Below are 26,297 nucleotides of genomic sequence, written 5' to 3'. Positions count from 1 at the left end.
CAGCTGCTCTTCGTGAAGTGGCGTGCAATGTACGGGCATCGGAAGGCATTACATGAATGCGGCATTTTCAGTAAATTACAGTTGCAACAAGTTTAGCAAGCCAGCAAACTCTGCGCAGCAGTATGCAGTAGTGAAACTGCATATCAGAAGCGGCTTTATGAGCAAAGCGCAGATCAACGATAACAGCTTTGGGACCACCCACGCTATTCTCTTTGATTAACGCCCAGATTTTTTTTATATATTAAACAGACACATAAAATCATTGTATTGTTACAACTTGTAATGTACAAAGTGTTATTTTTTGTCATAAGTAGTTTTAGTCCTACAGCATTGGAGACTCGTTGAGCTCATTCTGAAAGGTCCCACTTGAAATTGAAAGCTCATTCTGAAAGTTACCTTGAAATTTCTTGGTTATTAGAGCACTGCTGTTGATGTTTTAGATGTTCTCGACTATTGATCTTTCTTTCTGTAGTAAATTATTTGTCTCAGGTGTCCCTATAAACAATGACAATACGAGCCCGAGTAAGGCCACAAGCCAGACTTTTGTGTACCCCTCTTATGCGATTAAGGAAAGCTGCCAGCCCCCCATCTCCTCATGTTCATGCCTACGGCAAGAACGTGAGTTATTAGGAAAATCTGAGCCCTCTCCCTCCACAATGATTCATAAGAAAACCTCGAGATTTCCAGCAAAAGGACATGTATTTCCGCAACGTCAGACATAATTGCAAAAAATGCAATAAATTTCATCATTCTTGTTTAGCGTGTGCTCGTAAAATAAGGCACTCTGACATCCATGAAGGCACTTGTCAACAGCTGGGCCACCGTTCTCACCAATACTAACTGCCCGCAGTCGGCGGCCATTTGCAAATACTATCCACTCTGATTCACAGACGTGCACAAATGACGGGGATTGGTGCGCCAGGATGGCTGAGTATGAGAGGTCAAGGCACTTGGTTCACGAAACATCACAAATGACCACATATAGGCGATCTTCCCGAGAAGAGGCTGCTTAGAATGGCCAGAATGCACAAGCTGCTCGCAGCTGGCGACCAGTCATGAGGGCGTATCAAGTTTCAGTTCACAGACGACGCAAACGTCGCTTTGTCCGAAAAGATATCAGTGTGCCAAGAGACGAAGGCACTTAAGTTCACCTTTCACCACGCGGCACTCTCTTCTCTGCACAATGGTAAGATGAACAGGTTTCTTCCTCGACTCCACGGCTGCAACCGATCGACGATGTTGACTTTGTCATCTTGCGAGCATTGTTGTTTCTTTCGCCGGAATTACTTTAGGGCGAACACTGCACCGAAAAAAAAAAATGGAAAGCAACATTAAAGAGCCAGTAAACAACTCCAAGGTCCGTAAAATTGTCATAAAAGGAAGTGTGCACACTTTTGCTTTGTGAACATGCTGCCGCAAGAATTTTGCGGATGCAAGCTCTTTTAAAGAAGTAGCAAGGGTTAAAACATCCGTTTCAGCTGGTTTCAAGTTTTCACACGGCCTTGCCACTCTTCTCCCTCACAGGAAGGTGCAGGCGTAACCTGCCGTCACGACTGGTTCAGACCAATCAATGAGCTGCGCGCTATGTCGGCGACTTTGCGTCACTGCCCCTGAAAGGAGGATTAGCCAGGCGTAGAAAAGGAGCGCGCGAATCGTTTTTCTAAATGGGGGCTCTGCGCGGCACACAGCGCTCTAATATTCAGAAAACATGATGGTCGTGGTCTACTCTACGAATCACCAAGCTTCCTTGGGTAAAGTCAGGAGCCACTTGACTGGCTCTTTAAAAGGAAGGCCACTATTAAGATCAACGATTTTTTCACCATTAATAAATTAGTTTTTCCTAATTCCAAAACTATCAGGCTTGCCGTGAGAACACACTTTGTGAGTAAGAAAATCCGCCAAAAGAAAACGCGAGTTGGGATGCTACTTTGAAATTCCCATGACCAGCACCGTGAAATCATATGATTATAATGATACGTACTGGTTCCTTGATTGATTGATTGATATGTGGGGTTTAACGTCCCAAAACCGCCATATGATTATGAGAGATGCCGTAGGGGAGGGTTCCGAAAATTTCAACCACCTGGTGTTCTTTAACGTGCACCCAAATTTGAGCACACGGGCCTACAATAGTTCCGCCTCCATCGGAAACGCAGCCGCCGCAGCCGGGATTCGAACCCGCGACTTGCGGGTCAGCAGCCGGGTACTTTAGCCACTAGACCACCGCGGCGGGGCTATCTATGTACTGCTTCCTACATTGTTCTTAATCAGTAAAAATGAAGCACAGTGCCTTTTGAAGGGGCCCTAAATCTAACATACTAAGTTTGAAGATTAAAGAAAGCCAAGCTATGCTGAAACCTTGAGATAACGAGCTATTGATTATAACAAAGTAAACAAAAAAATAGTCTCGCAGTGATAGTGTTAGGAACACACCTTTATAGTGAAATTTCAAATATAATGAACTCATCTTTCATGTAATATGCAACTTTGTTATATTGAGTTTCGAGTGTAGTTGATAAGTATTCGTTTAAAAGACGCGGCGTGCACATGCAGTCGTCAGAAAGCAGGGCAGACATTACAAGTGCCAATTGACTACTAAAAGTGGGCAAGAGCAGAAGAGAAACAAGGCTCAAGAAGGTGATCTGTGCATGCCCATGCAATAGGCGGGTTTTTCAACACAGCACGCGTGGGGGGGTTCGCGTGATAGGTAACTTGTTGAGGCATTTGATTTCCTCTTTGTGTAAGTTAATCATGCATGTGCTACCACTATTATCGAAATACCCGGCTTTCATAGGCAGAGAGTACGGGAGGAGGGGGCTGAGGGGCTCCGGCCTTCTCTGGGCTGCTTTATGGGGGGCAGAGCTCTCCCTGATGCTCTTTTGGGATATTTTTTAAGAGCTGGGCTTAGGCTCTCATTCATTGCGAATGGACTGTTGGCCATCCTGTTTTGCAGCTATTTCAGAGGGGAGCATTTACGCCCACTCTTTTTCCTTCCAGGCTTTTGAAATTCCTATGATCAGGCAGTGACAAAGAAAGAGTTCGGCGATTGCCCCGCCGCGGTGGTCTAGTGGCTAAGGTACTCGTCTGCTGACCCACAGGTCGCGGGTTCATATCCCGGCTGCAGTGGCTGCATTTCCAATGGAGGCGGAAATGTTGTAGGCCCGTGTGCTCAGATTTGGGTGTACGTTAAAAAACCCCAGGTGGTCGAAATTTCCGGAGCGCTCCACTACAGCGTCTCTCATATTGCGGTTCTCCCGTGGTTATGCAAGCATCACGGCCTGCAACACGACGCCAGAACCACTTCTTTTGCCAGAGGGGACCACTGTTGCCAGCATTACCAAAGAAGCACCGCTTTGTGTCGTCATTGGTTCATCTGCTTCGTCATTCTCAAAGTGTATGCCAGCGTCATTCTCAAAGTGTATTTCCTGCTCTCAAGGCCACTTTGTGTGAACATCTCAACCCCACGCAAACTGATGCCTTGCTAGCGTTATTAATGAAGCACAAAACTTGCTTTGACGTTTGTTCCGAAGGTCTGGGTCAAACAACAGTGACCGCCCATCGTATTGACACCGACGAATCCCGTGAGATTCGACGCCACCCTTACCGTGCGTCGGCTTCAGCACGCAAGCTTATAGAAGAACAAGTCAACGACATGCTCGCGCGCAACGTCATCACACCTTCGACAAGCGCATGGTCTTCTCCTGTCGTACTAGTGACAAAAAAAGGATGGCTCGGTACGGTATTGCATTGATTACAGATCACTCAACAAAGTCACTCGTAAGGATGTCTACCCAATGCCTCGCATTGACGACGCTCTTGATACTTTACAAGGTGCCGAGTACTTTTCAAGTCTCGACTTGCGCTTCGGTTATTGGCAGACTCTTATGCACGAGTCTGATAAAGAGAAGACTGCGTTTGCGACGCCAGATGGGCTCTTTGAATTCAATGTGATGCCTTTCGGCCTGTGCAATACCCCAGCCACATTCGAACGGATGATAGACACGGTACTGCGGGGATTAAAATGGAAGACCTGTCTTTGCTACCTGGACGACATTGTCATCTTTTCGTCCAGCTTTTCACAGCACCTGGAACGGCTAGACGAAGTACTCACGTGTTTAGCTAAGGCCAGTCTCCAGCTCAACACTAAGAAGTGTCGGTTTGCCAATCACAGCATCAAGGTATTAGGTGACGTCGTCAGTGAACATGGCGTTGAGCCCGATCCCGACAAGGTTGCCGCGGTACTGCACTTTCCTACACCAACCACACAGAAAGACCTCCGCAGCTTTTTTGGCTTAGCATCGTTTCCGCCGCTTTGTACGTGATTTCGCTACTATTGCGGCTCCTCTGCACAAACTTCTGACCACGAGCGCACCCTTTGTCTGGACAGATGACTGGGAAGCCGCTTTTCACACCCTCAAGCGATGCCTCACATCACGGCCAGTGCTTCGCCATTTCGACCCTGCAGCACCTACTGTGCTACACACTGACGCAAGTGGACTTGGCATCGGTGCTGTCCTTCTTCAGCGGAACCACGCTTCCAAAGAACAAGTCGTGGCCTACACGAGCCGTACTCTGTCACCTGCTGAGCGAAACTACAGCATCACTGAGCAAGATTGTCTCGCCATTGTGTGGTCCGTACAAAAGTTTTGCCCTGACTTATACGGCTGGCATTTCACAATAGTGACTGACCATCATGCTCTGTGTTGGTTATCGTCTCTCAAAAATTTGTCAGGACGCCTTGGCCGTTGGATACTACGATTGCAAGAGTTTGACTACAGCGTCACATATAGGTCAGGTCGAGAGCACCAAGATGCCGACGCTTTGTCACGTTGCCCGCTCTCGCAAAGCGCCGAAGTGTCACCTTCCATCTGTTCGTCACCGCCCACTAAAGTGACCAAACAGACGGCTGCTGCTTCGAAACAGTTAGTTGCCTCGGCAGACCTTTTTTCGTCCACAGATCTCACCTCGCTCCAACATGCCGATACCTACTGACGCACAATCATTGATCGGCTCACTGGCTTATCGCGTGCTCCAAACAGCCGCCTAAGACAACAACTTGCCCGTTTCAAGCTTCAAGAGGAAACATTATGTCGGCAAATTTACCATTCTCTCGGTAACCAATGGGTTCCCGTCATTCCTCGCTCACTTCGTCTGGAAGTTCTACAAGCGTTTCATGACAATGCGACAGCTGGCCACTTAAGGTTCCACAAGACCTACGACCGCCTCAAGACTGGCTGCTTTTGGCCTGGCCTTTCCACTTCTGTCGCCAGGTACGTCGCTTCCTGTGCGTCATGCCAGCACCGAAAACGTACCACGTCTCCTCCCGCGGGGCCATGCAACCACTGCCGTGCCCATCCACTCCCTTTGAATTTGTGGGCATAGGCTTATACGGACCTCTTACGCTTACGCCAGCCGGTTACCGTTGGATTGTTACTGCCATAGACCACCTCACTCGCTACGCGGAGACGGCAGCTCTTTCATCTGGTGCTACCTCTGAAGTAGCCGATTTTTTCCTTCGCGCCATTATTTTACGACATGGTGCACCGCGTGTGTTCCTTAGTGACCGTGGCAAGACATTTCTTTCACATGTCCCTGCTGAAGTCTTACAGGCGTCTAACACCACCCACAAGACCACATCAGCGTATCACCCAGAAACTAATGGTCTGACTGAGCGTTTTCACCGAACTTTGTTCGACATGATCTCTATGTACGTGCAACCGGATCACAAAAACTGCGACACAATATTTCTTTTCGCTACGTTCGCATATAATACTGCTACACAGCGTACGACGAATTTCAGCCCTTTTTCTCTCGTGTATGGCCGTGTACCGACTTTTGTTCTGGACAACACCTTTTTGTCCACATCTTCCAATCCATCTTCATCTCTCCCGAAAGAGTTCGCCGCTCGCGTCGCCCGCTGCCGTGAAATCGCCCGCAACAACACTGCTGCCATTCAGGAGAAAGAAAAATCGACATTGATGCGAAGCGTCGAGTTGTTCCGCCCTGGCGACGAAGTCCTTTTGTGGACACCTGTTCGTGTACCTGGGCTCTGCGAAAAATTCCTTCACCGATATCTCGGTCCATACACCGTCCTGGAACGAACATCTGAAGTCAACAATCGCGTTGCTCCTGTCAGCGTGGCTCCGCCGCCACACCGAGATCGGCCACGTCTCTCGACTGAAACGATATATTCCGCGTCCCAACCCTTTCTAACTTGCTGCCCTCTTTCGCGAAGGGGGAAAAATAGTGTGAGCGCTGACTATGTACTTCTTCATCTGTATGACCAAACCATTGTAGTGATCATCGTACGTCACGTGGGCTGGCTCTCTGGCTCGTGCGTTTGGATTAAAAAAGATAACCTGGTTGCTGCCGTACAGGACGTGGTCTCATAATATATATATATATATATATATATATATATATATATATATATATATATATATATATATATATATATATATATAATTTCTTGACGAAGGCCGGACCCCGGCCAAAACAGAATAATAGTTTTGCACGTTCGTCCATTATTTTTTTCAACATTGGAAAAACACTCTATCAACTGAAGCTTTCTTGATATATATATATATATATATAAATATTGACACGTGTGTATATGAAAAAGAACGACAATAGGAATGTTTTGTAGATTTCAGCTAGTGGGACAGGGGGTTTTTCGAGACGACAACGAAGCAGACGTCTTGCTGTACAGCTAATCCTGAACACGCTCTTTATACACAATATATATATATTCAGACACAATATATATATACAGGGTGTTTCAAGAAATTTGTCCAATATTCTTTAAAAATCTGGAAAAGGTGCTATTTGCTCGCTGTCTTAACAGTTGCTTTTTTTTTGTGGTGGCAGACATTTAAAGAGAATTGAAAACATCATTTGGAATGGTAATTAGGAGAGCTAAATTATTTACTTTTCAATTAAGGGGTTTGGAAGTTAAGTCAAATGGGAGAATCAAAGAATTTTATGCAAACCCATTGCAGGTTTGAGATTTCGCAAAAGCAGCCTCCGGTAATAATTGAAAAGTTATGAAATTCTATGAAATTCTGTGGCAAAACTGAAACCAAAGCACCGATGAGTGCAACACGCAGACGACTACAATGACGTCACTGTTCAAAATGTTGCTCACAGAGGTGCACTTCTTCCCCGTTCATTAAGGTATGTGCGTCATGCGTGCCGTAATTGCAAGTGCAGCCCACACAACGAAGTCGGTTAATGGTTGATATAAGAAAGCTCCCTCATTTTGGACATCTCAGACAAATATGGCACCTGCGCTCTTTCGCGTTTTGGTTCCAACACAAAGTTGGCAAGAATTTCCACTCTTAAAGGTAAGGCTTAAGGGTCCCCCAATTTTTGTTGGTATGGGTAGTACTATTCATAGTGCTGCAACCCTACCAACAGGCCATCTCCGAAAATATTTCACCTTGTTCTCTTCCTAAGCAAACTTTGCTGTTTCGGAAGGCCATCTATTTCCGTCGCCGTCCAGCTGTGCACCTTTGCTGCGATGAAAGAGGAGGTCTGCGTCGACCTCGACACGCCTCTGTCGTCAATCCACGAGGATCCGACCGCAATGTCCACTCTTTTGCTGAGCGGCATGACCGCGTCTGTCTGTGTGCTCCTGGCCGTCAGGACGGGCATGGGGCCATGCACGTCGCAGCTGACAGGCTGCTCCTCTTCGTCCTGAAGTGGGAGGGTGTGTCGGCAGAGAGACGAATGTTACTACCAGAAAAAAAAGAACTAGCAGAAATAGACGGACATCATGGAACAGGAATAGGCACCCAACTCCTGCACATTCTTTCCACCCAACTTCACTACACTCTTATGATGCTTACACCGGGCCAAAATGACAACCTCTAATGCCACCGCACCCAAAAAACGTGCTCAAAAGCAGTTGGCTTGAAGTCGCATTCAACATGAATATGCCTTGACCCGTCGAGACACTTTGTGCACATTTATGCACACCGCTTGTTTGTGCCAATTGTGTCAACTAGTGGCTATGAAAGAGCACGACATGGTGAGCATTAGATATATGAAACCTGCTGCATAATAAATATATTACTTTAACTTCATTTCGTAGCGAACACTTGCATATTATGACACTGCTGAAGGCGATGCAGCGTCCAATGAGTTGTTCGACATGCCTTTTTCAATGAGTGTCCCAAGTATTTTTCTTTGCTCGAAATGAACATAAAACAAATGTGCACCATATTTCTAGTTTAAAAGTTGGTTCCATTGCAAGAAAGAATGTGAATAAATGTCAGATAAATAGATGTGTAACTGAAACGTAATTAAGATTAATTACTATAAAGTGCATACATCGAGGTATTGAGACGTTACTTTTGCTGCAATAAAATGTTGAGTGTCTCGAAATAATGCTGTCTAAATTTGACACACTTATAGACAGTTCATAGGTGGCGGCTGCAAGGGTCAGTTAAATGATTAGATTTTCCTTTTACTGAAGCATGATGACTTCCTTATTTTAAGTCATCAAGTGGTGTAGTAACTTCCTTAGAACAATTTGATACAATAAATTGTCTCTGGAACCACTGTACGGCACACGATAATTGTCTATTTTATATAGCCATGTACTTACTGAAAATGTTTGCACCTACATTGCAAAGTGCACAACCTCTAGCAATTTGCTTTCATCGAAATGTGACCAGTGAGCCGAGATCGAATTTTCGTATTTCAGATCAGCAAACTGGCACCACAGCCACTTAGCCACCGCGAATACTCCAGCAGATTAGTCAGTGGCAGATACCTCTCGATGTACTTACGATATTTTCTCCAAGTTTGAGCAATGAGCGAAGCGTCTTAGCAAAACAAGTTAGAATGTGGATAGTTCGGCATTTCCTCTCATTGTGACCATTCATTTGGTTTAATTTTGATTTTCTGCAGTATTATACATTGAGCCCAATATATGAGCAAGTGAAATTGTGCTGTCTTAGCATATGCTAGACAACTAAACTTAATGATCTCTGCTGAAAGCTTTTTTTCAGTGCATTTCCTTGTGCCTTAGAACTAAAGAAAGCATACGCCCGTGTTTTTCAAAGTGAACTTTCTATTTTTTCGTCATGATGCACTAAAAGCAGTGGTGTCGTGTGGCTACTGAAAGCCACACAACACCGAGACTGCAGGTTCAAATCCCAACCACTGCAGCAGCATTTTGATGGGAGGCAAAGGCAACAACAACCCTTTCGTCGTAGTTATGTCATCACATGCATTTTAGCATGTCAGTGGTGGGCCATTCACGCAGTTGGTGCAAAACCATATTATTTAAAGCAGCGCCAATGACAAAACAAGCAGTAGACACTTACAACGTTTAGAACGCCCTTAAAAACTTTTTTAGCACCCCTAACAAACTTTGGAAGATATGCGCTGCCATTCACAATAAACTTGAAAAAAGCCCTACCACTCAGAAATGGCAATGTAGCACGAAATATCATAATCACTTTGTGTTATGCATTTCAGGTTTTGTCAACAATATCCCCGTCACGTGTGGGCTAGTTCATATCAGACAGACGGGCCGCTGCTTAGAGCGCATAAAGATAATCCGCCTTAGAGCACATAAAAACAATTAGAGTGCCAATTATGGGTCACATTTAGGTGCACACTATGAGGTTTGCAAGTGCACGTCTCTTTCTCACAAAACTAAAGTTACGTTTAGGCACAGGTATGACATGGCACGAAATTATGGAAGCACTTTTCATTAAGAAAGCTGGGGTGGGCTGCATCGGCTCCCCTTCAGTGGCCTTGTTGCGAACCGAAATCGGTTTTTTGAAGGTGGGGTAGACAGATGCTCTTAGGCTTTTTGTGTTTCGCTGTCATACCTTGTTGCGGCATATCTGGTATTGAAACTGTTTATCGATCATTTTTGTTTGTTTGCTTTTTTTGCCTTTGTGCATGTTCACAAGATTCTCACAGGGTGGTGATCGTGCAGTTCAATTATGTCACTTTTTTGTATGTAAGTGTTGCAAGTACCTTTTGCCCATCACTTGTGCTGCGTTAAATAATATAGAACCATACCAACTAGATCGGATGTATGCACTAAGGGACAAAGGCAAAATAACTACCAATATGAATAGGATAGCTAAATAGCGGAGGAGTTTTACAGAGACCTGTACAGTAGTCAGGACAACCCCGACCTTAATACTATAAGAACTAGCAGTAACCCGGATGACACCCCACCAGTAATGATAGGAGTCAGATAAGCCTTGGAGAGCATGCAAAGAGGCAAAGCTGCTGGTGAGGATCAGGTAACATCAGATCTGCTGAAAGATGGAGGACAGATTGTGTTAGAAAAACTAGCCACCCTGTTTACGAGGTGTCTCCTGACAGGAAGAGTACCAGTCTTGGAAGAACGCTAACATCATCTTAATACATAAAGGATATGACAAGGACTTGAAGAATTACAGGCCGATCAGCTTGCTCTTTGTAGTATACAAGCTATTTACAAAGGTAATCGCTAACAGAGTAAAGAAAACATTAGAATTCAATCAACCAAAGGAACAAACAGAATTTCGAACAGGCTACTCAACAATTGACCACATTCATACTATCAATCAGGTAATAGAGAAATGCTCAGAGTATAACCAACCACTATACATAGCCTTCATAGATTATGAGAAGGCGTTTGATTCAGTAGAAATATCAGCCGTCATGCAAACACTGCGGAATCAGGGCGTAGATGAAGTATATATAAACATTCTGGAAGAAATCTACAGGGGATCAACTGCTACCATAGTGCTTCATAAAGAAAGCAACAGAATACCAATCAAGAATAGTGTAAGGCAGGGGGACACAATCTCCCCAATGCTATTTACCACATGCTTACAGGAGGTTTTCAGAAGCCTAGAATGGGAACAGTTAGGGATAAGAGTTAATGGAGAGTACCTTAGTAACCTGCACTTCGCCGATGACATTGCATTGCTGAGTAACTCCGGGGACGAATTGCAACTCATGATTACGGAGTTAGACAAGGAGCAGAAAGGTGGGTCTTAAAATTAATCTGCAGAAAACGAAAGTAATGTACAACAACCTCGAAAAAGAGCAGCGCTTCAAGATAGGTAATAGTGCACTTCAAGTTGTAAAAGACTATGTCTACTTAGGGCAGGTAATAACTGCAGAGTCGAACCACGATATTGAAGTAAGTAGAAGAATAAGAATGGGGTGGAGCACTTTCGGCAAGCACTCTCAAATTATGACAGGTAGATTGCCACTATGCCTCAAGAGGAAGGTATTAACAGCTGCACCTTGCCGGTACTTAGCTACGGAGCAGAAACCCGTAGACTTACTAAGAGGGTTCAGCTTAAATTGAGGACGCAGCGAGAAATGGAAAGAAAAATGGTAGGTGTAACCTTAAGAGACAAGAAGAGAGCAGAGTGGATTGGGGGACAAACGGGGGTTAAGGATATCATAGTTGAAATAAAGAAGAAGAAATGGACGTGAGCCGAGAATGTAGCGCATAGACGGGATAACCGCTGGTCATTAAGGGTAACAAACTGGATTCCCAAAGGGAAGCAGGTTAGGGGGAGACAGAAGGTTAGGTGGGCAGATGAGATTAAGAAGTTTGCAGGTATAAATTGGCAGCAGCAAGCACAGGACCAGGTCAACTGGTGGAACATGGGAGAGGCCTTTGTTCTGCAGTGGACATGGTCAGGCTGATGATGATGATGATGCCAACTAGCCCAGCTGTCGACCTTACTGCTATTCAAAACCTTACTGAGTGCAAAACGCTTTTGGAGGGTGGTGGTGCAGCTACAGTATATAGACTGAGAAGAAAAATAAGTTGGATTCTGCTTACCACTTAAGTGTGTGCATAAGGAACTGTTTTTTTTTTTTTTTTATTGCTCTTACCACAGTGGCTCAGTAGCTACAGTACAAGCTGCTGAAACAAAACTACACCAGTTCGATCCTAGCCCCAGCAGTCCCATTTTGATGTAGGCAAAACGCTATATAGCAGTTTATTACAACCCGAGAAAGCGTTTCTACCAATAGCTGCCCCTCCCATAAAAAAATTTTTATAAATGCTCCATCCAACAGTGCATACTTGTTTTTGTGGTCACCACACTTCAATGTGAACTCTTGAAAGTAAACAGACACAGAGATCTTCAGTATGATAATATTGGCCTGTGCATTCGGCATGAGCACTTCCAGGACAGGGAAATCGTTGACCACGAACTCATCTTCAAAGCAGTGAACAGTAGTGATGTCTGAGAAAAGGTTGTACTGGCCAAGTGTTTCACATAGTTGACTTTCACACACAGAATCACATTTGTGTAGCTCAAAGATGAACAACCTAATACATTTTGTCAGGGATTCTGGCACGGCTGCTCAGCCAAACCCAATGACTTATGTAATGATGGCTAACCTATAATTGTTACTATGCACAGTATTTAGCCCCCCCAAAAAAAAGTGTTCAAGTGGAAACCAACTATCACGACTGTCTTTCTCAGGTGAATGGCAGGCACCATGAGCAGAGCTTACCTTTCTTTCTTTGGTAGCATTATAGTTAGATGCCTGTCTACTGAGCCGTGTAAGGGTACGTTAAATAATCCCAGGTGGTTGTGATAATCCAGAGCCCTCCACTATGTCATATCTTAGTTCGAGACATTTTCAGACTTCAAACACCATAAACCAACTGTTTTTGTGAAAGGGCCAGTAAACAGCCTGGCGGTACAAAATTTCTAAAGTAGAAATAACTGTGCATGTATACAATGTAAACATGCTGCTGCATTAACTTTGCAAATAATTGCTGTAATATGGAAGTTACAGGGCTTAGAACGACCTGCCTTGGCTGGTTTCAGTTTTTTGCTCGTCTTCCCCACCTTATTTTCTCACCAAGGAGGAGTAGATGCAAATATTTGTCACGACTATGCCGACTTCATCAACGATACTTCAGCAACACGTCACTGGTGCGCAGCCAACAACCGAGCAGGGCCTTTCTAACATGAGCACAAGTCGTAGCCACGCGGAAATGTGAGGAGCACCCTTCCACTGGCGGGGAAGTAGCGAGACACCTCTTTACCTCGGAGGCTTTCGTTCGGGCAATACCACTTATCCCAGTAGTCCCAGGCTTTCCAGAATGGCAGAGGGCAGCACAGGAAAATTAAAATGTAGACTGCGTGGCCAAAACTGCATCACTGCAGGGCCAAGGTGCCATTTCATAGGGCAGGGGTCCAATCGTCAAGCTCAGGGGTGCATAATGTAGCCCATGGGCAAGATTTCGTCACTGCGCGTACACGAAGCTTTTGGGGCAGGCTTTGGGGCTCCCGCTAAATTCGAGAATTTTTAAAGCCTGCGCCAAAAGCTTTACGTCAGACAAACGTGATGGCACCCACTGAAGTTGCATGACCAAGAATTGGGGTAGTATCAAAAGCCCTGCACACCTTATTCGAAAACTCTCTGCTCCTGCTTGACCCAAAACGTGCCTATGCAAAAAGCTTTGGGGACCCTATACGAAAACTTTCTAATATTGTACTGCAGTGATTACACAAGGTGACTAGTTTGTGAGACATAAATATGATCCAAATTACTTGATCATCAGACCGATCAGTTACCACCTATCAACTCAACAACTTTCACACTTCGGGCAACGAAGTTGTTGCCTCCAGGCACCCAACTTGATACAGCAACACATTTTGAACGCATTCTAGCACGAGAGAACCACCACTTCAAAGCACTCACTGACCGAACTGATAATCGTCAACCACTCCGGCATCGGCGGGTACACGTATCCGCATCGTCGCGCCACCAGGGCGACACTCCCGGCTTCCAGGGAGTCCCTGCACGCCTGGCACAGCGCGAAGTCTTCGACGTTCTCTTCTTCGGGAAACTCGCGAGCCAGCGTTTGGACGTGTCGCGGCGACACCTCGGAGACGTCGTGGCGGAAGCACAGGCGGTCGCACGCGCTGCACAACTGACCCAAGTCGTCGAGCAGCAGCTTGAAGTCGTCTTCGCTACTCGCACCTCGCGACCAAACCGCCGACGAGGGCGTCCTCTCCGATGTCTGCCGCCGATCCCGGCGAGCTTTAGCCCGACGCTGTCGCCTAGACGACGGTCTAACGCCCTCCGCCAGTCGACGTTCCCTGCGGCGTGCGCGCTCGGCGGCCCGCAGGTGCGGGTTCGCTCGCCGTCTTCGCCTCGCCTCGGCATCGCGTTCTCGTTCGGCGGCCCGTACTTGCGGGTTCGCTCGACGCGCACGGTGACGTTCACGTTCCGCCGCTCGCTGCTCTTCCGTTTGGTGCAGCCGCCTTTGGCGTGCTGCGGCAGCATTGCGTTCCCGCTCGGCCGCTTTCTGTTCCTCGCTCAGGTTCTGCCGACGCCGTCGGGCTGCTTCGGCTCGCCGTCGCTTGTATTCGCGCTCCTCTTCTTCCGTGCGCCGATAGGTCGTCGCGAACATCCTACCATAATCCTGCGTGACCTCTTTTAACGCCGTTTGTAAAGATAGAAGGATATTCCCCCAGATAAGAGAAGGCCTTCGCAAGCGTGCAGTGGAAGTGAAGCGCACGGTAAACGAAGCAAACCCACAGAACACCCGCAAAAACTGTTTCAAAGCAGTAGATTTCGGAAAGAACACACGAAGAGGGGAAATAAGTGGTCCCGCTTGGCTTGGCTTGGCAGCGCGTATACGTGGTCTCGGAGCAGCAAACTAGAACATGTATGTCGGTCTGAGCCAAATGTAGAAGAAAGGCACTGGTGTTTATTGCGATTATATTTTACCATCGTGGTTACGGTAAATATTTCTCCTTTGCGAGGGGCTCTAGATTAAATTTGGCCATCCATGGTTCTCTCACGCGTGCCACAGAGCTCGCTCTCAAGATGCAGCCACCGTGACCGAAAACCAGAGGCGTAGGCAGACTTTTTTTTTTTTGGGGGGGGGGGGGGGGGGGCACTTACATAAAATGGTCATTGTCGCTCTGTACACCATGGCGAGAAAAAAAAAATTCGGGAAGGCGGGGGGTCCGTGGTGTGCCCCCCCTTTCGCTACGCCACTGCTGGGAACTATACACACAGCCTCTGCAACGCAATATGCGGTCGAAAAGACGGGACACTTTGGGGAATTGTAGTTTTTGGATTGATTACAAAAAAGGTTCAGGACAAAAGACTGTACGACAGAGAAGCGCTCCCGGTGGTACACGAGGTGCAAATGCGTTTTTTTTTTTTTTTCGTGGTTGCGCACAAAACATATAGATTGCACAAGGGACTACCCCTTTCGGAAACAACTAGGGATACCTCTTTGGGGAATGCAATTTGTGAAACACCAAGAATGCTTCGGCGGAAGTTCAGGAGAAGGCGGAATAATGAAGTGATGAAAAATTCTTACGACAAGGGATGTCGCTTAAGCCACCATTTTGGCAAGTGGACTAGTCTTTTTGAGTTGCAGTTTTGAAGAAAAGTCCGCTGGTCAAAACACTAGCTCCAGCAACACCAAGTTTGAGGGATTCTTTGTAAGCCTGTTTAGGAGACTCTTTATGCTCAAAAACATGCATCAGTACTCTCAAAAAACTAACCCTCCTCTCAATTCTGTTCCTCTGCACATCTGACTACCTGCTCTGAAGGGTATTTTGTTGCTGTCACCTTTTCAGTCCAAAAGGTTCACTTTTGGCTACTTCTACAAACTGAGAGCATCGTCATTCCGTAACGAAGTTGTTTGCCTCCTGCCAACACTCCCCAGTTCAAGCATGAGCTCGCAATCACTTCTCTTCCGTGTACATTTCATGCACCATGTAGATTCCGCACATGCCACTAGATGGTGTTTCTGCAGCTTGTGATAATGGCAGCGCGGCTCTCCTTCTGCCACTAGATGTTCCCACTCTTCCGGCACCTAGCACCCGGCTACGGTAAGATCCCTACAATGCAGCAGGTTCTAGGTGTAGGGTAGTCACTAGCTTCCTTAAGGAAAAGACAGCAATCTGACAACCTCTTCCTAGTGCGGGAGGAGGAGGGGGAGATTCATATTAATGAGGTGGCCTGGCCTTTCTGCTGTCTTAAGTTCCTTCATTTTCAACCCACCCATGACACCATTTTAAGTTGCAGGAAGTAGTATTTTTACTAAGCGAACTTCTCGTTGGTCAAGTTGGAGTCCGTTCATATTATGACTGCTTTAGGTGCTAAAGAGACAGACCACAAGAGAAGGCGACGGAATGTATTCAGCACTGTAAACTTCTTTATTTTACAGAAACCCCGTACCTATACATACATGCCTGTGCAACAAACACATTCAACTGTGGTGTAACGCACACTCAATAAACGTTATCTTGGCTTTATACACTGTGGTGGAAGCGTTGCAAACGTGCAAGCTGTCCTTTTTGCCGATACACATCGCTTCCATACTTTCTCTTACTTTTGCATCTTTACTTTTGGCTGCAATCCATACATCAGGAGAAGTATGGCCCACAAGAGCACGAAGTGCTATTTTTAATGTGCTTTAGGTAAGTATGGGCCCTCCTTTATCTTGCTCTACATTTGTTTCATGTTCCATGACTTGCTTGTTTATACACACAGCGAACAATTTGTCCTCTTAAGGGATAGTCGCATGAGAGGAGAACTTCATATACCATACCTTCTGTGCACCTCAAAAACATGGGTGACTGCTCATAAATATGCTTCACTAGATGAAAGACCTTTGCAATAATGACACAGACACAATGAACATAATATGCACACAAGATGCACACTCGTCGAGAAAAACGCGTGAGCACCAACAAACGTAAATGTGAGAGATGTGATGGTGACTACAGTGCAAGAGATGTGGTTGCAGTCGATGCCTTGTTCGCATCATAACGCAACGCCGAAAGTTGTTCGCAAGAGTAGGCAAACGGGCATGTTAGTAACTACATCTTTGGTTGGCAGTGCTATGACCGACCTAGAGAGCGAAATAAGGACAGAGAGCTTATTCCTGTTCCTTTTCTTCGCAAACATTGAGCCCCAGATGGTGGACATTTTTAGAGCTCTCCACTAAGGCGTCTCTCACAATCACATCGTTATTTCGGGAAGTAAAACTGCGGATATTATTATATTATTCATCTCATGTTGGTGATTGCAGTGCTATTTAATAATGCTATACTACGATGTGGCACACGAACACAGATTACCATCATTGAAGGCAAAATTAATAGAAGTGCTGCATCCACAGTGGGCAGTTGGCAATAATTTTTAAAAATAACAAGAAATGTGGTTTCAGTGAACAGTTGTCACTCTCAATAAAAGTACAACAATTCAAACGATGATTGCTGTAATAGTGGCATTTTGCTAATTTTGTAATGTTTAATAATTTGTTATATACAGGTTCAACAAGCAGCAGCGCATGCAAAAGGCCTGTGCTGCCTTCTGCTGATACTATTGCTCGCACTGCAAACCACCTGTGAAGATCCTCAGTGCCACCAACTTGATCAACGTAACTAGCAGTCCCCATTTCTTCTCTTCATATGACATTGCGCCTAAGTCTGCCTATTAAGGAATGCCTATGCGATGCCAGAGTGGCATCAGATAGGCATTTCCAAAACTGTGTCTTTATTCCATGCACTGTCGTCACAACATTTTCCGAGCTCCTGTCAAGTTAGCATCGTTGAGGGCAAAATCAATAGAAGTGCTGCAGTCTACAATGAACAGTTGGTAATAATTTTTTTAAATAACAAGAGACGCTTGCAGTTCAACGACAAAAAAAAATAGTAGCCAGAATATGGTTTCAGCGAAGAGTTCTCACCCTCAATAAAGGTGCTATGATAAATTCTGTACAAGTTAAATATATATTCATGCACAAATATAATTACGAGTTATGATCAAATGACAATGATACCAGGTGTCACAAGCATCACAAGCAGCACCTCTATTACGAGAACTGCAGCGAACGGTTCAGTTCCTCCATGCACTCAATGTCACAAGATGAACAACTAAACACGAATTGACATGTGTCCAGATGCAAGCGCTTAATGGCCCTTTCTTGTGGCCATTGAGTACAATTTAATCCGGCTCGATGCAAACATAGGCAGTCTCTTATCCTCACAATGGGACGAGTGGTGTTGAAGTGATGGCCCACAGTTGAACACAGCTGGGCGAATGTTACAACTGAACAAATATCGCACATGAGCAGATGTTGCACAGATGTTGCACCTGAACGAATGCTCATTGATGAGTCGAAGCTGCGGGTCGTGGACCACTCACATTGCCCTTGCGTGGCCGGTGCTTGATGTACCTGCAAGGCAGCCCCTTCGAGCGAGACACGGAATGATGGGACTGCAGGGCTTTTTTGGTTGGGAACGCCAGTTGGCACATAAACTGACAGACAGTTACGTGAAGCATGATGTGATGGCGCACAAGGTCGTACTTGAATTTGTAATTTCTACGGTGACAAAACGGACACTTCAATTTATAGCCGACGTGGGCACCCATGTGGGCCTTCGTCGTCTTCCAGTCCTCGCACGGCTTGGAACACAGGCCGCACAGATACGGTTCGGGCCACGGACACACCTCTACATGGCCGGCGAGGTCTCGTAGGTCAGCGAATTCAGTCAAACAAAATGCGCACATGTAAAGGCAATTCGCTGATAACTCGATGGTGACAGGTTTGGCCACATTTGCTGGAAGTATAGTCTGGTGTACAGCAACTTCAGCTCCTCGCTCTGAGTAGGCGGCACCCACTGGTCCTGTGGACGCGAACGATGACGAGTCCAGTGACTCGTCGCTTCTGCCCGATGCAGGTCCCTCCTGCTGGGGAGAGTAAGGACAAGCATTTGGCAATGACTTTCACCTCTTACGACTCGAGTTTTCTTGCCTGAAAAGCATTTGAATCACCACAAAAAATGTTTGTATGTGTGCTAAAATTAGCAATAATCACCTTGGAACGCGCCTTGCACGCAAGACAAGAAGCGTCTCCAGCTAAAAAGCATGAATCTTGCACTGTGATTAACAAAAACGCGTTTGAAAACTACTTCAAGAAAGCCGTGGAAGAACAGTACGAAAAAATAAAAAATAATGAATATGCACCCTTTAGAAGGACAAAAACCCAACGATTTTAGCAAAATGCGAAGAGACGCCCCCATACTTTTTACAGAGTTGACACAATTCGAAGTCATCCCAGCAGATTCTATGCAGTCAGATCTCCCATTGTGGCGCGTCTCACTTCTCAAACGTAATCCAAAGGCAGCTTGCCATCAGCTTAATGCATGCAGTAACCGCAAGTGCACCAAAGGCGAATTGCAAACACATACGGACAGAAACGACGCAGCAAAAGTCCGAAAAAGATGCGCGAGACACGCTGCACACATGTCAAGCTCATCGTGTTGGGCACCGCTACGAAGCTCGAGCCCAGGAGAGACAAAAAAACAAGCAAGAGAAAACGCGCATGAGGGGCACGTGATGGCGTTCGGCCAATGGGAGCTTCGAGCATCGGGGGGGGGGGGGGAGTGCTAGAGAGGAGGATAGACGAAAATAACAATAGATGTCATTACTTTTACTTTATTCAGGGGCTTTACAAAAAACTGCTGCTCACGCACTCTATACACATGTGGCCGCAGCTGTGCATTCACACAGTATTACAGTAATTGACTGACATGTGGGGTTTAACATTCTAAAACCACAATATGATTATGAGAGATGTCGTAGTTGAGGGCTCCAGAAATTTTGACCACCTGGGGTTCTTTAACATGCACCCAAATGTGAGCACACGGGCCTACAGCACTTTCGTCTTCATCGAAAAAGCAGCCGAGATTCAATTCCGCGATCTGCAGATCAGTGGCCAAGTACCTTAGCCACTAGACCACTGCGGCGAGGTCAGCGTCACAGTAATATTACTACCAAGAGATTAATGTGCAAATTTCAAGACATGATTGTTACTTCCTTATCTTTTTTTTTTACAGTGATAAATCTCCAGTTATGGCGAGCCTCTCGGTCATAGAACAGTTCAACTTTGTTATAACAAATTGGCATAAGAAATAAAAGTTAGTCTGTTATATTTAACATTCGCAGACTAAGAGAGATAAAAATCTTCTAATGAATTGGCAGACTGACTCAATATAAAAATCCAGAAATACACTTAGACCTTGTTATAACGACTCTGAATACAACGAAATACCAGTCATCACGAAGTAAATGAAAAATAGTCTAGCAATAAATATAATATCAGGAATAAACCTTTATAACGCATTTTCGGATATCAGCAACTTATTTTCATGCAAAATGCATAAAACTTGCTTTATTTACGTTATTTTTCAAGTAATTTTATGCTTTAAACCAACTATCGACCGGTAGGCCCTATAAGTAGTAGGACTGATGGATTATCGCACGAAAATTCATGGGGTGCACCTACATTGCGCAGCAGAAGTTCACGATGTGTCTTCACAGTCTTCCATATCGCTGCACTGTGTCCTGCTGGAGACTGTTATTGAGTGTGGGGACGACGACGAAGTTACTTAGTGATAGAACGCGTCTGTCACTACTAACTGTTTTTCGTTATATTTTCCACAATTCCTGGGACGCTCTCTGCGTCCCGCCTTGTGGCGATGGCAGCGGCGACTTCTACAGGCCCACGTGGTCAAATATCGGAGCCCTCAAGCTCTTCTGTGGCTCAAGGCTCAGGGTCCATCACCAGCGACGGCTCAAGAGATGCTCCTGCTCTCGTGCCCATAGACGAAGAACCAACTGCTGGCCCGTCTGGCTACAGCTCGACATTTGTAAGCTCCGCAAGGAAACGAGGCTCTTGGTGCAGCTCCAGTGAAGACACGGACATCTACTCAGTCGACGGCGACGACTCATCTGATGGCAGCTTCGTGTCTGTGGTGAGCCGCAAGGCCAAAAGGAGGCTCATCAAGACGTCATCACCAGCAAGCACGTCAACCGTGAAGGCAAGGAGTGAACGCTGGCTGCATACCATTCTCTTCATGCCCGTGGATCCTTCCGTCAGCCTTCGCAAATTGAACAGGCAAGCTATTTCCGCTGTTCTTGAGGGAATAGCACAGAATGAAATCAAAGAGGTCCGGCTAAACACACGTAAGAACGTTTTAGCTGTTGACACAACACATGTAGACACGCTGGAGAAGCTTCGAATGATGACAGAATTTGGAGATGTCAAAGTACGAGCGGTCATACCGATGACTGGGACCTGCACTGCAGGTGTTATTTACGACATTGACTTGGCAATCCTAAACACGGATCTACCCATTCTGATAAAACCGGCGTACGAAGGAGTGGTCATTAGGCATATAAGCCGCCTCGGGAACAGCCGCTGCGTTAAGATAGTCTTTAAGGGCGACTCAATCCCTACGCACGTCAAGGTGGGACATTTCCGGCATGTGGTACGGCATTTTGTCCCAAAGCCGCTCCAGTGCCACAAGTGTTTCAAGATCGGCCATGTCAAGGGCGTCTGTATGAACTCTACCGTATGCCCCCGGTGCGCGGATGCGCACACGGTAGACACCTGTTGTGCAACAACTTATAGGTGCGGCAATTGTAGAGGTACGCATGAAGCCACGTCTAAGGAATGCCCAAGACTTAAGAAAGAAATGGGTACCCAGAAAGAAATGGTCAGGGATAACTCCACCCATAGAGAAGCTTCACAGAAAATCCGGCGTCGACGTCGCCACCGACGGAAGCGCTCCAGTCATGGTGATATTCATACACCACTTCGGTCTACACCACCATCAACATCCAGTAGAAAGCCAGAGAGTACAAGAATACCTCCACCGGCGAAGCCTCTCTCCCCTGAAGACTGGCCGGTGCTTGCGAACGCATGGCCTTCCGAGCAGCCTTCCCGCTCTCTGCCCCCAGTGAAAGCCAATGCTGCTGATGACGAGGCTCCAACAGCCGATCGTCAAATTATTCCTATGCTGCGATTCATTGTGAGTGTCATCAGAAGTCTTCCGACGAGCATCGATACGCCAACTGCTAGGAGAGGAGCGGCCTATAGGTGCTGGACGCGTTGAGTCCAGTCCTTGCAAGCCTCCAGTAAAGCCATGGCCGACAATCACAAGTCGTTCCGACAGGAGGTCCGAGAAGCTTCGATTTTTCAGTGGAACGCAAGAGGTCTGAGATCTCGCATATCTGATTTTCGACAGTTCGTTCATCTGTACCGATTTCCTATTATGATTATAAGCGAACCGAAATTGAACTTGAACTTTATTTCGCATCTATACATTGTACAGATAACAGGAACACAGACAAAAAGCCACATTACGGCTTGACGAGGTCTGTGCCCCCCCCCTTTTTTTTTCGCAACAAACAGTTGGCGGGCAAGATCAAAAATGCAATGCAAGAACAGATTCATGTACACACACGCACAGTAAGAAATAGAGATAATTTAAAGCACTTGCATCCGAAAACAATGAACAAATTTATATACAAAGTTTTAAACGCGTCGCTATACACCTTCAACACAAAAATACACAAAAATTATCGCACCCAATCAGATTATCCGGCTATGAGTCATTTTTCTCCTCAAGTTACATCGAAAGTAGCAAGGTTGTTGCATTTCTTCGCCGGGAGCTTACTTACGTCGTCCAGCCAGTGCAACCACACGACGGCAATCAGTATGTGTGCTTGTCTGTTAAAAAAGGAAAGGTGACATTCGCACTTCTAGGTGTGTATATATCCCCATCAAGTAAGTTCGACGCCAACAAACTAGACGGCATATTAAGGGCACATCCAGGTCCGTGGGTTATCACCGGGGATTTCAATGCGCATCATCCCATCTGGGGAAGCTCAAGGCTTAATTCAACGGGACGACGTCTAGCATCATTGGTTTCCTGCCATGGTCTCGTCCTTCTGAATGACGCGAGTCCTACGTTTTTGCGAGGCACTACATATAGCAGCTGCCTTGATTTGTCCTTTGTTTCACACCAATTTGCTACACGGGTAAAGTGGTTTTTGGATATTGAAACACACGGAAGTGACCACATTCCCACTTACCTGAAGATTAAAGGTATTCCGAACACGTACTCCTCTACCACAACACAAAGAATAGATTGGAGTGTGTTCAAAACTCAACTTGAGGATGCTTGTGAAGAAGGCCTGTCCAATGGTCTTCAGCAAGCTATTAAGGAAACTGCACATGCGGCTATGCGCACAATAATACGCTCTTCAAAGTACTCTGAATTTGACCTCGAGCTGGAGCGACTTCGTGCGATTCGCCATCGTGCCGAAAGACGATACCGACGCACCAATTCCACAGACGATTTACGAACAGCCCGGCGCATCCAAAAGAAGATACAATGGCACCTGGACAAATTAGACACCCAACGATGGAGGAAATTTTGTGCGTCGCTAGATCCTCATAAACCACTGTCTCAGATATGGAGAATTGTGCGAGGCCTACGTTCTGTTCCAGAGCAGCGTTTTCCCTTCAAAGCCCTTGCACTTTTTCAACGCCGGCATGAAATTGAGGTAGCAGAAGATTTCTGCGCTATGACCGTGGGCCAGACAATTTACACAAGCCTACATACAGTGCATCATATCCCTCACTCACGGGACCCGCGCATGGATCTACCATTTACATCACAGGAGCTCGATGCGGCGCTCGTCTTATGTAATAAGTCGTCGTCAACTGGCCCGGATGACATCTCATACAGGATGCTGTGCAACCTTGGTAAACGGGCACGAGAAGCACTCCTTAACATTTTCAACGATTCCTGGCAAGCTGGCGTCGTTCCATAAGATTGGAAGACTAGCCGCTTAGTACCGATTCTCAAGCCTGGCAGATCTCCCCTGGACATTGCCTCTTACCGACCGATCGCACTCTCAAGTTGCGTAGGAAAGGTAATGAAGAGAATGATCTTGGCCAGGCTTAAATGGTACCTGAAATACTATGAGATATATCCGAACGCCGTGGCTGGTTTTCGCCGTCACCGATGTTCGATCGACAATGTTATAGATCTCGTCAAATATGTCCAGCAACAAAAGGCATGTAAACGACTATCTGCTGCCATGTTCCTTGACGTAAAAGGAGCATACGACAACGTTCTACATGACGCCATCCTCGAAGCCATTGATTCAGTGGGCCTAGGCGGGCAACTGTATTGTTGGACACGCAGTTATTTACAAGGGCGGACCTTATTTGTGAACACTGCAGATGGTCCAACACCCAACGCATCGTGGAGTCCCGCAAGGTGGCGTCTTGAGTCCAACCCTCTTCAACCTCGTTCTCATTGGTCTTGTAGAACGACTACCAAGTGTGGTCAAGTTATCCATGTACGCTGACGACATCTGCGTCTGGGCATCTGGCGTGACAAGACCTCAGGTACGCGCAAAACTTCAGAAAGCTGTGACGTTGGTATCAATGTACCTCAAGGACCAGGGTCTGAAAATCTCGCCAGCGAAATGCGCATTGATTGCTTTTAGTCGAAAGCCAATGAGACCATACGCTATATCAATCGATGGCCAAGTCATACCTTATGTCAGGACGCACAGATTTCTAGGCGTATTCATTGATAGAGACCTCTGCTGGGGCCCACATGAAGAAGAGGCTGACAGAAATCGCTAACTTATTCAAGTATCTCCGAGGGAAAACCTGGGGAACTTCAGTACATGCAATGATGCAATTGTACAAGACGCTTTTTCTTGGCTATTTGCGCTAGTTTGCCTATGTTGACCAACACCTGTAGAACCAACATTCGGACTCTCGAAAGCATTCAGGCTATGGCTCTGCGAGTTTATCTGGGGCTACCGCGATGTTCATCAACAGCTGAGACAATCGAGATCGCTAATGACTACCCACTAAAGACGCATATCATGATGGAAGTGCTCAGAGCACACGTGAGGCATCTTACTCGTGCCCCTGCCCATCATCTAGCTTCACTGCCAGAAGCCCGACCTCGTGCCTCATTTTGCCAGACAGTCTTATCATATCGCACACGCATTCCTACGGGATATACAACTCCATCGAGGATTTCAACTCCCCCATGGAGTATGACCTATGCACATGTTGAACTCACGGTTCCAGGCATACGGTCAAAAGCCCGGCTCTCGTCTCCAGCGCTAAAGCAGCTTTCTCTTCTCTTGTTATATGAGAAATACAGTGAGCATACTCATCTATATACTGACGCTTCAACTAAAGTGGATGGGTCTGCAGGGTCGGTGATCTTTCCTGCAACAGCGACAACGGTGAAGCTTTGTTTATCCCACCAGACATCATCGACAGCTGCGGAACTTGCTGCTCTACGTAGCGCAATTCAAGTCATCAAACACCAAGAAACCAAGAAATGGAGCGTGTTCACGAACTCTAAGGCAGCACTACAGTGTTTGATATTCGCCTTACGCCGGGGACCTCATGAACAACTAGTGCTGGTAATTAGAGAGCTGCTTCACCACCTCTTCGACGAAGGACACAGAATCACGTTTCAGTGGCTTCCAAGTCACTGCGGCATATTGGGCAACGAACATGCCGATGCAGCTGCCCGATCAGCACACGAAGATGGTCAAGAAAAATCTATACCATTTTCGAGGACTGATGCTGCAATGACCATCCGAAAAATCGCTAATGCAGAATTAAAATCCCTGTGGAACGCCGAGTGCTTACGGCACACGCGACTGCATAGACTGGACACGTCTCGTCGACTCCGGCCTCCGCCTGGACTCTCTCGACTTGAGACAACGGTGCTTTGCCGACTATGGCTTGGTGTCGCCTTCACCAAAGCTTTCGCCTTCCGAATCGGCATGGAAGACAGTGCTGCTTGCGGTCATTGCGGCAGCGATGAAACTATAGAGCACGTTCTCTGTCACTGCCCTCGTTACAGCGTGCAAAGACGGCAACTAGCTGCTGCATTAGCTCGCCTTGACGACAGACCTTTGTCTGAACAATCATTGCTGGAAAGACGACATGATTTGTGTGCTCACAGAAAATCAGTGAAGGCCTTACTGAACTTTTTGCGTGGCAGCGGCCTATTGTATAGACTGTAGCACTCCAGCTCCCCCCCCCCCCCCTTTTTTTTGCGCGCGTCTATTTCGCTCTTCACTTTCTTTCCAATCTTCCTTCCCCATTCCCCCTTCGCCTAGTGCAGGGTAGAAAACAGGATGCTCCATTTTTTGGTTAACCTCCCTGCCTCTCCCTCATTTTATTTTCTCTCTCTCTCTGGAGACTGTGGAAAGGAACAAATCAGCCTGTATGGCTTTAGAGATCCTCTCGTGGTGTGTGGCCTTCTGAACAACATTTACTCTAATGAAGCACTTCGCAAATGCCTCGACTCTTCACTTGACCTTCGCAGGTTTCACAGAGCACAACCTGTCGTTTCTGCATACAATGGGACTTGTCTTCAGCCCCTACACACAGGGAAAGTGCAATAAAAGTGCTATAA

General features: G+C 46.3%; 2 protein-coding genes across 9 annotated transcripts in view; both read right to left on the bottom strand.

Moving 5' to 3' along the window:
- Positions 1-680: 680 nt before the first annotated feature.
- On the bottom strand, positions 681-14,695 carry LOC119164529 (uncharacterized). The gene is made up of 3 exons (XM_037416742.2): positions 13,706-14,695; positions 7,439-7,695; positions 681-1,300 (listed from the first exon to the last, which is right to left on the bottom strand). The coding sequence occupies exons 1-3, from the start codon at positions 14,414-14,416 to the stop codon at positions 1,249-1,251; spliced, it is 1,020 nt and encodes a 339-aa protein (XP_037272639.2). The 5' UTR covers positions 14,417-14,695; the 3' UTR covers positions 681-1,248.
- A 1,468-nt stretch (positions 14,696-16,163) lies between these two features.
- Positions 16,164-26,297, bottom strand: part of LOC119164527 (uncharacterized) — a 28,623-nt gene continuing 18,489 nt past the window's right edge. For 7 of the 8 annotated variants that reach the window (XM_075871989.1, XM_075871995.1, XM_075871991.1 and 4 more), the window contains exon 6: positions 16,164-18,726. In XM_075871989.1, the coding sequence (XP_075728104.1) occupies positions 18,142-18,726 (585 nt within the window). In that variant the 3' untranslated portion in view covers positions 16,164-18,141. The remainder of the gene's footprint in view (positions 18,727-26,297) is intronic. The other variant, XM_075871992.1, reaches the window with a different exon arrangement.

Source organism: Rhipicephalus microplus, chromosome 8 (genome assembly GCF_043290135.1).
Source record: "Rhipicephalus microplus isolate Deutch F79 chromosome 8, USDA_Rmic, whole genome shotgun sequence".
NCBI lineage: Eukaryota > Metazoa > Arthropoda > Arachnida > Ixodida > Ixodidae > Rhipicephalus > Rhipicephalus microplus.
The sequence above is the reverse complement of the archived record's forward strand: the minus strand, read 5'-3'. Positions and strand labels throughout refer to the sequence as shown.

Coding starts and splice junctions, on each gene's coding strand:
- LOC119164529 (XM_037416742.2), bottom strand. CDS start 14,416: ATGTTCGCGACGACCTATCGGCGCACGGAAGAAGAGGAGCGCGAATAC. Junction 7,696..13,705: donor GGTTGACGATTATCAGTTCG/GTCAGTGAGTGC, acceptor CTCCCACTTCAG/GACGAAGAGGAGCAGCCTGT. Junction 1,301..7,438: donor TTGCTTAGGAAGAGAACAAG/GTGAAATATTTT, acceptor TTTTCGGTGCAG/TGTTCGCCCTAAAGTAATTC.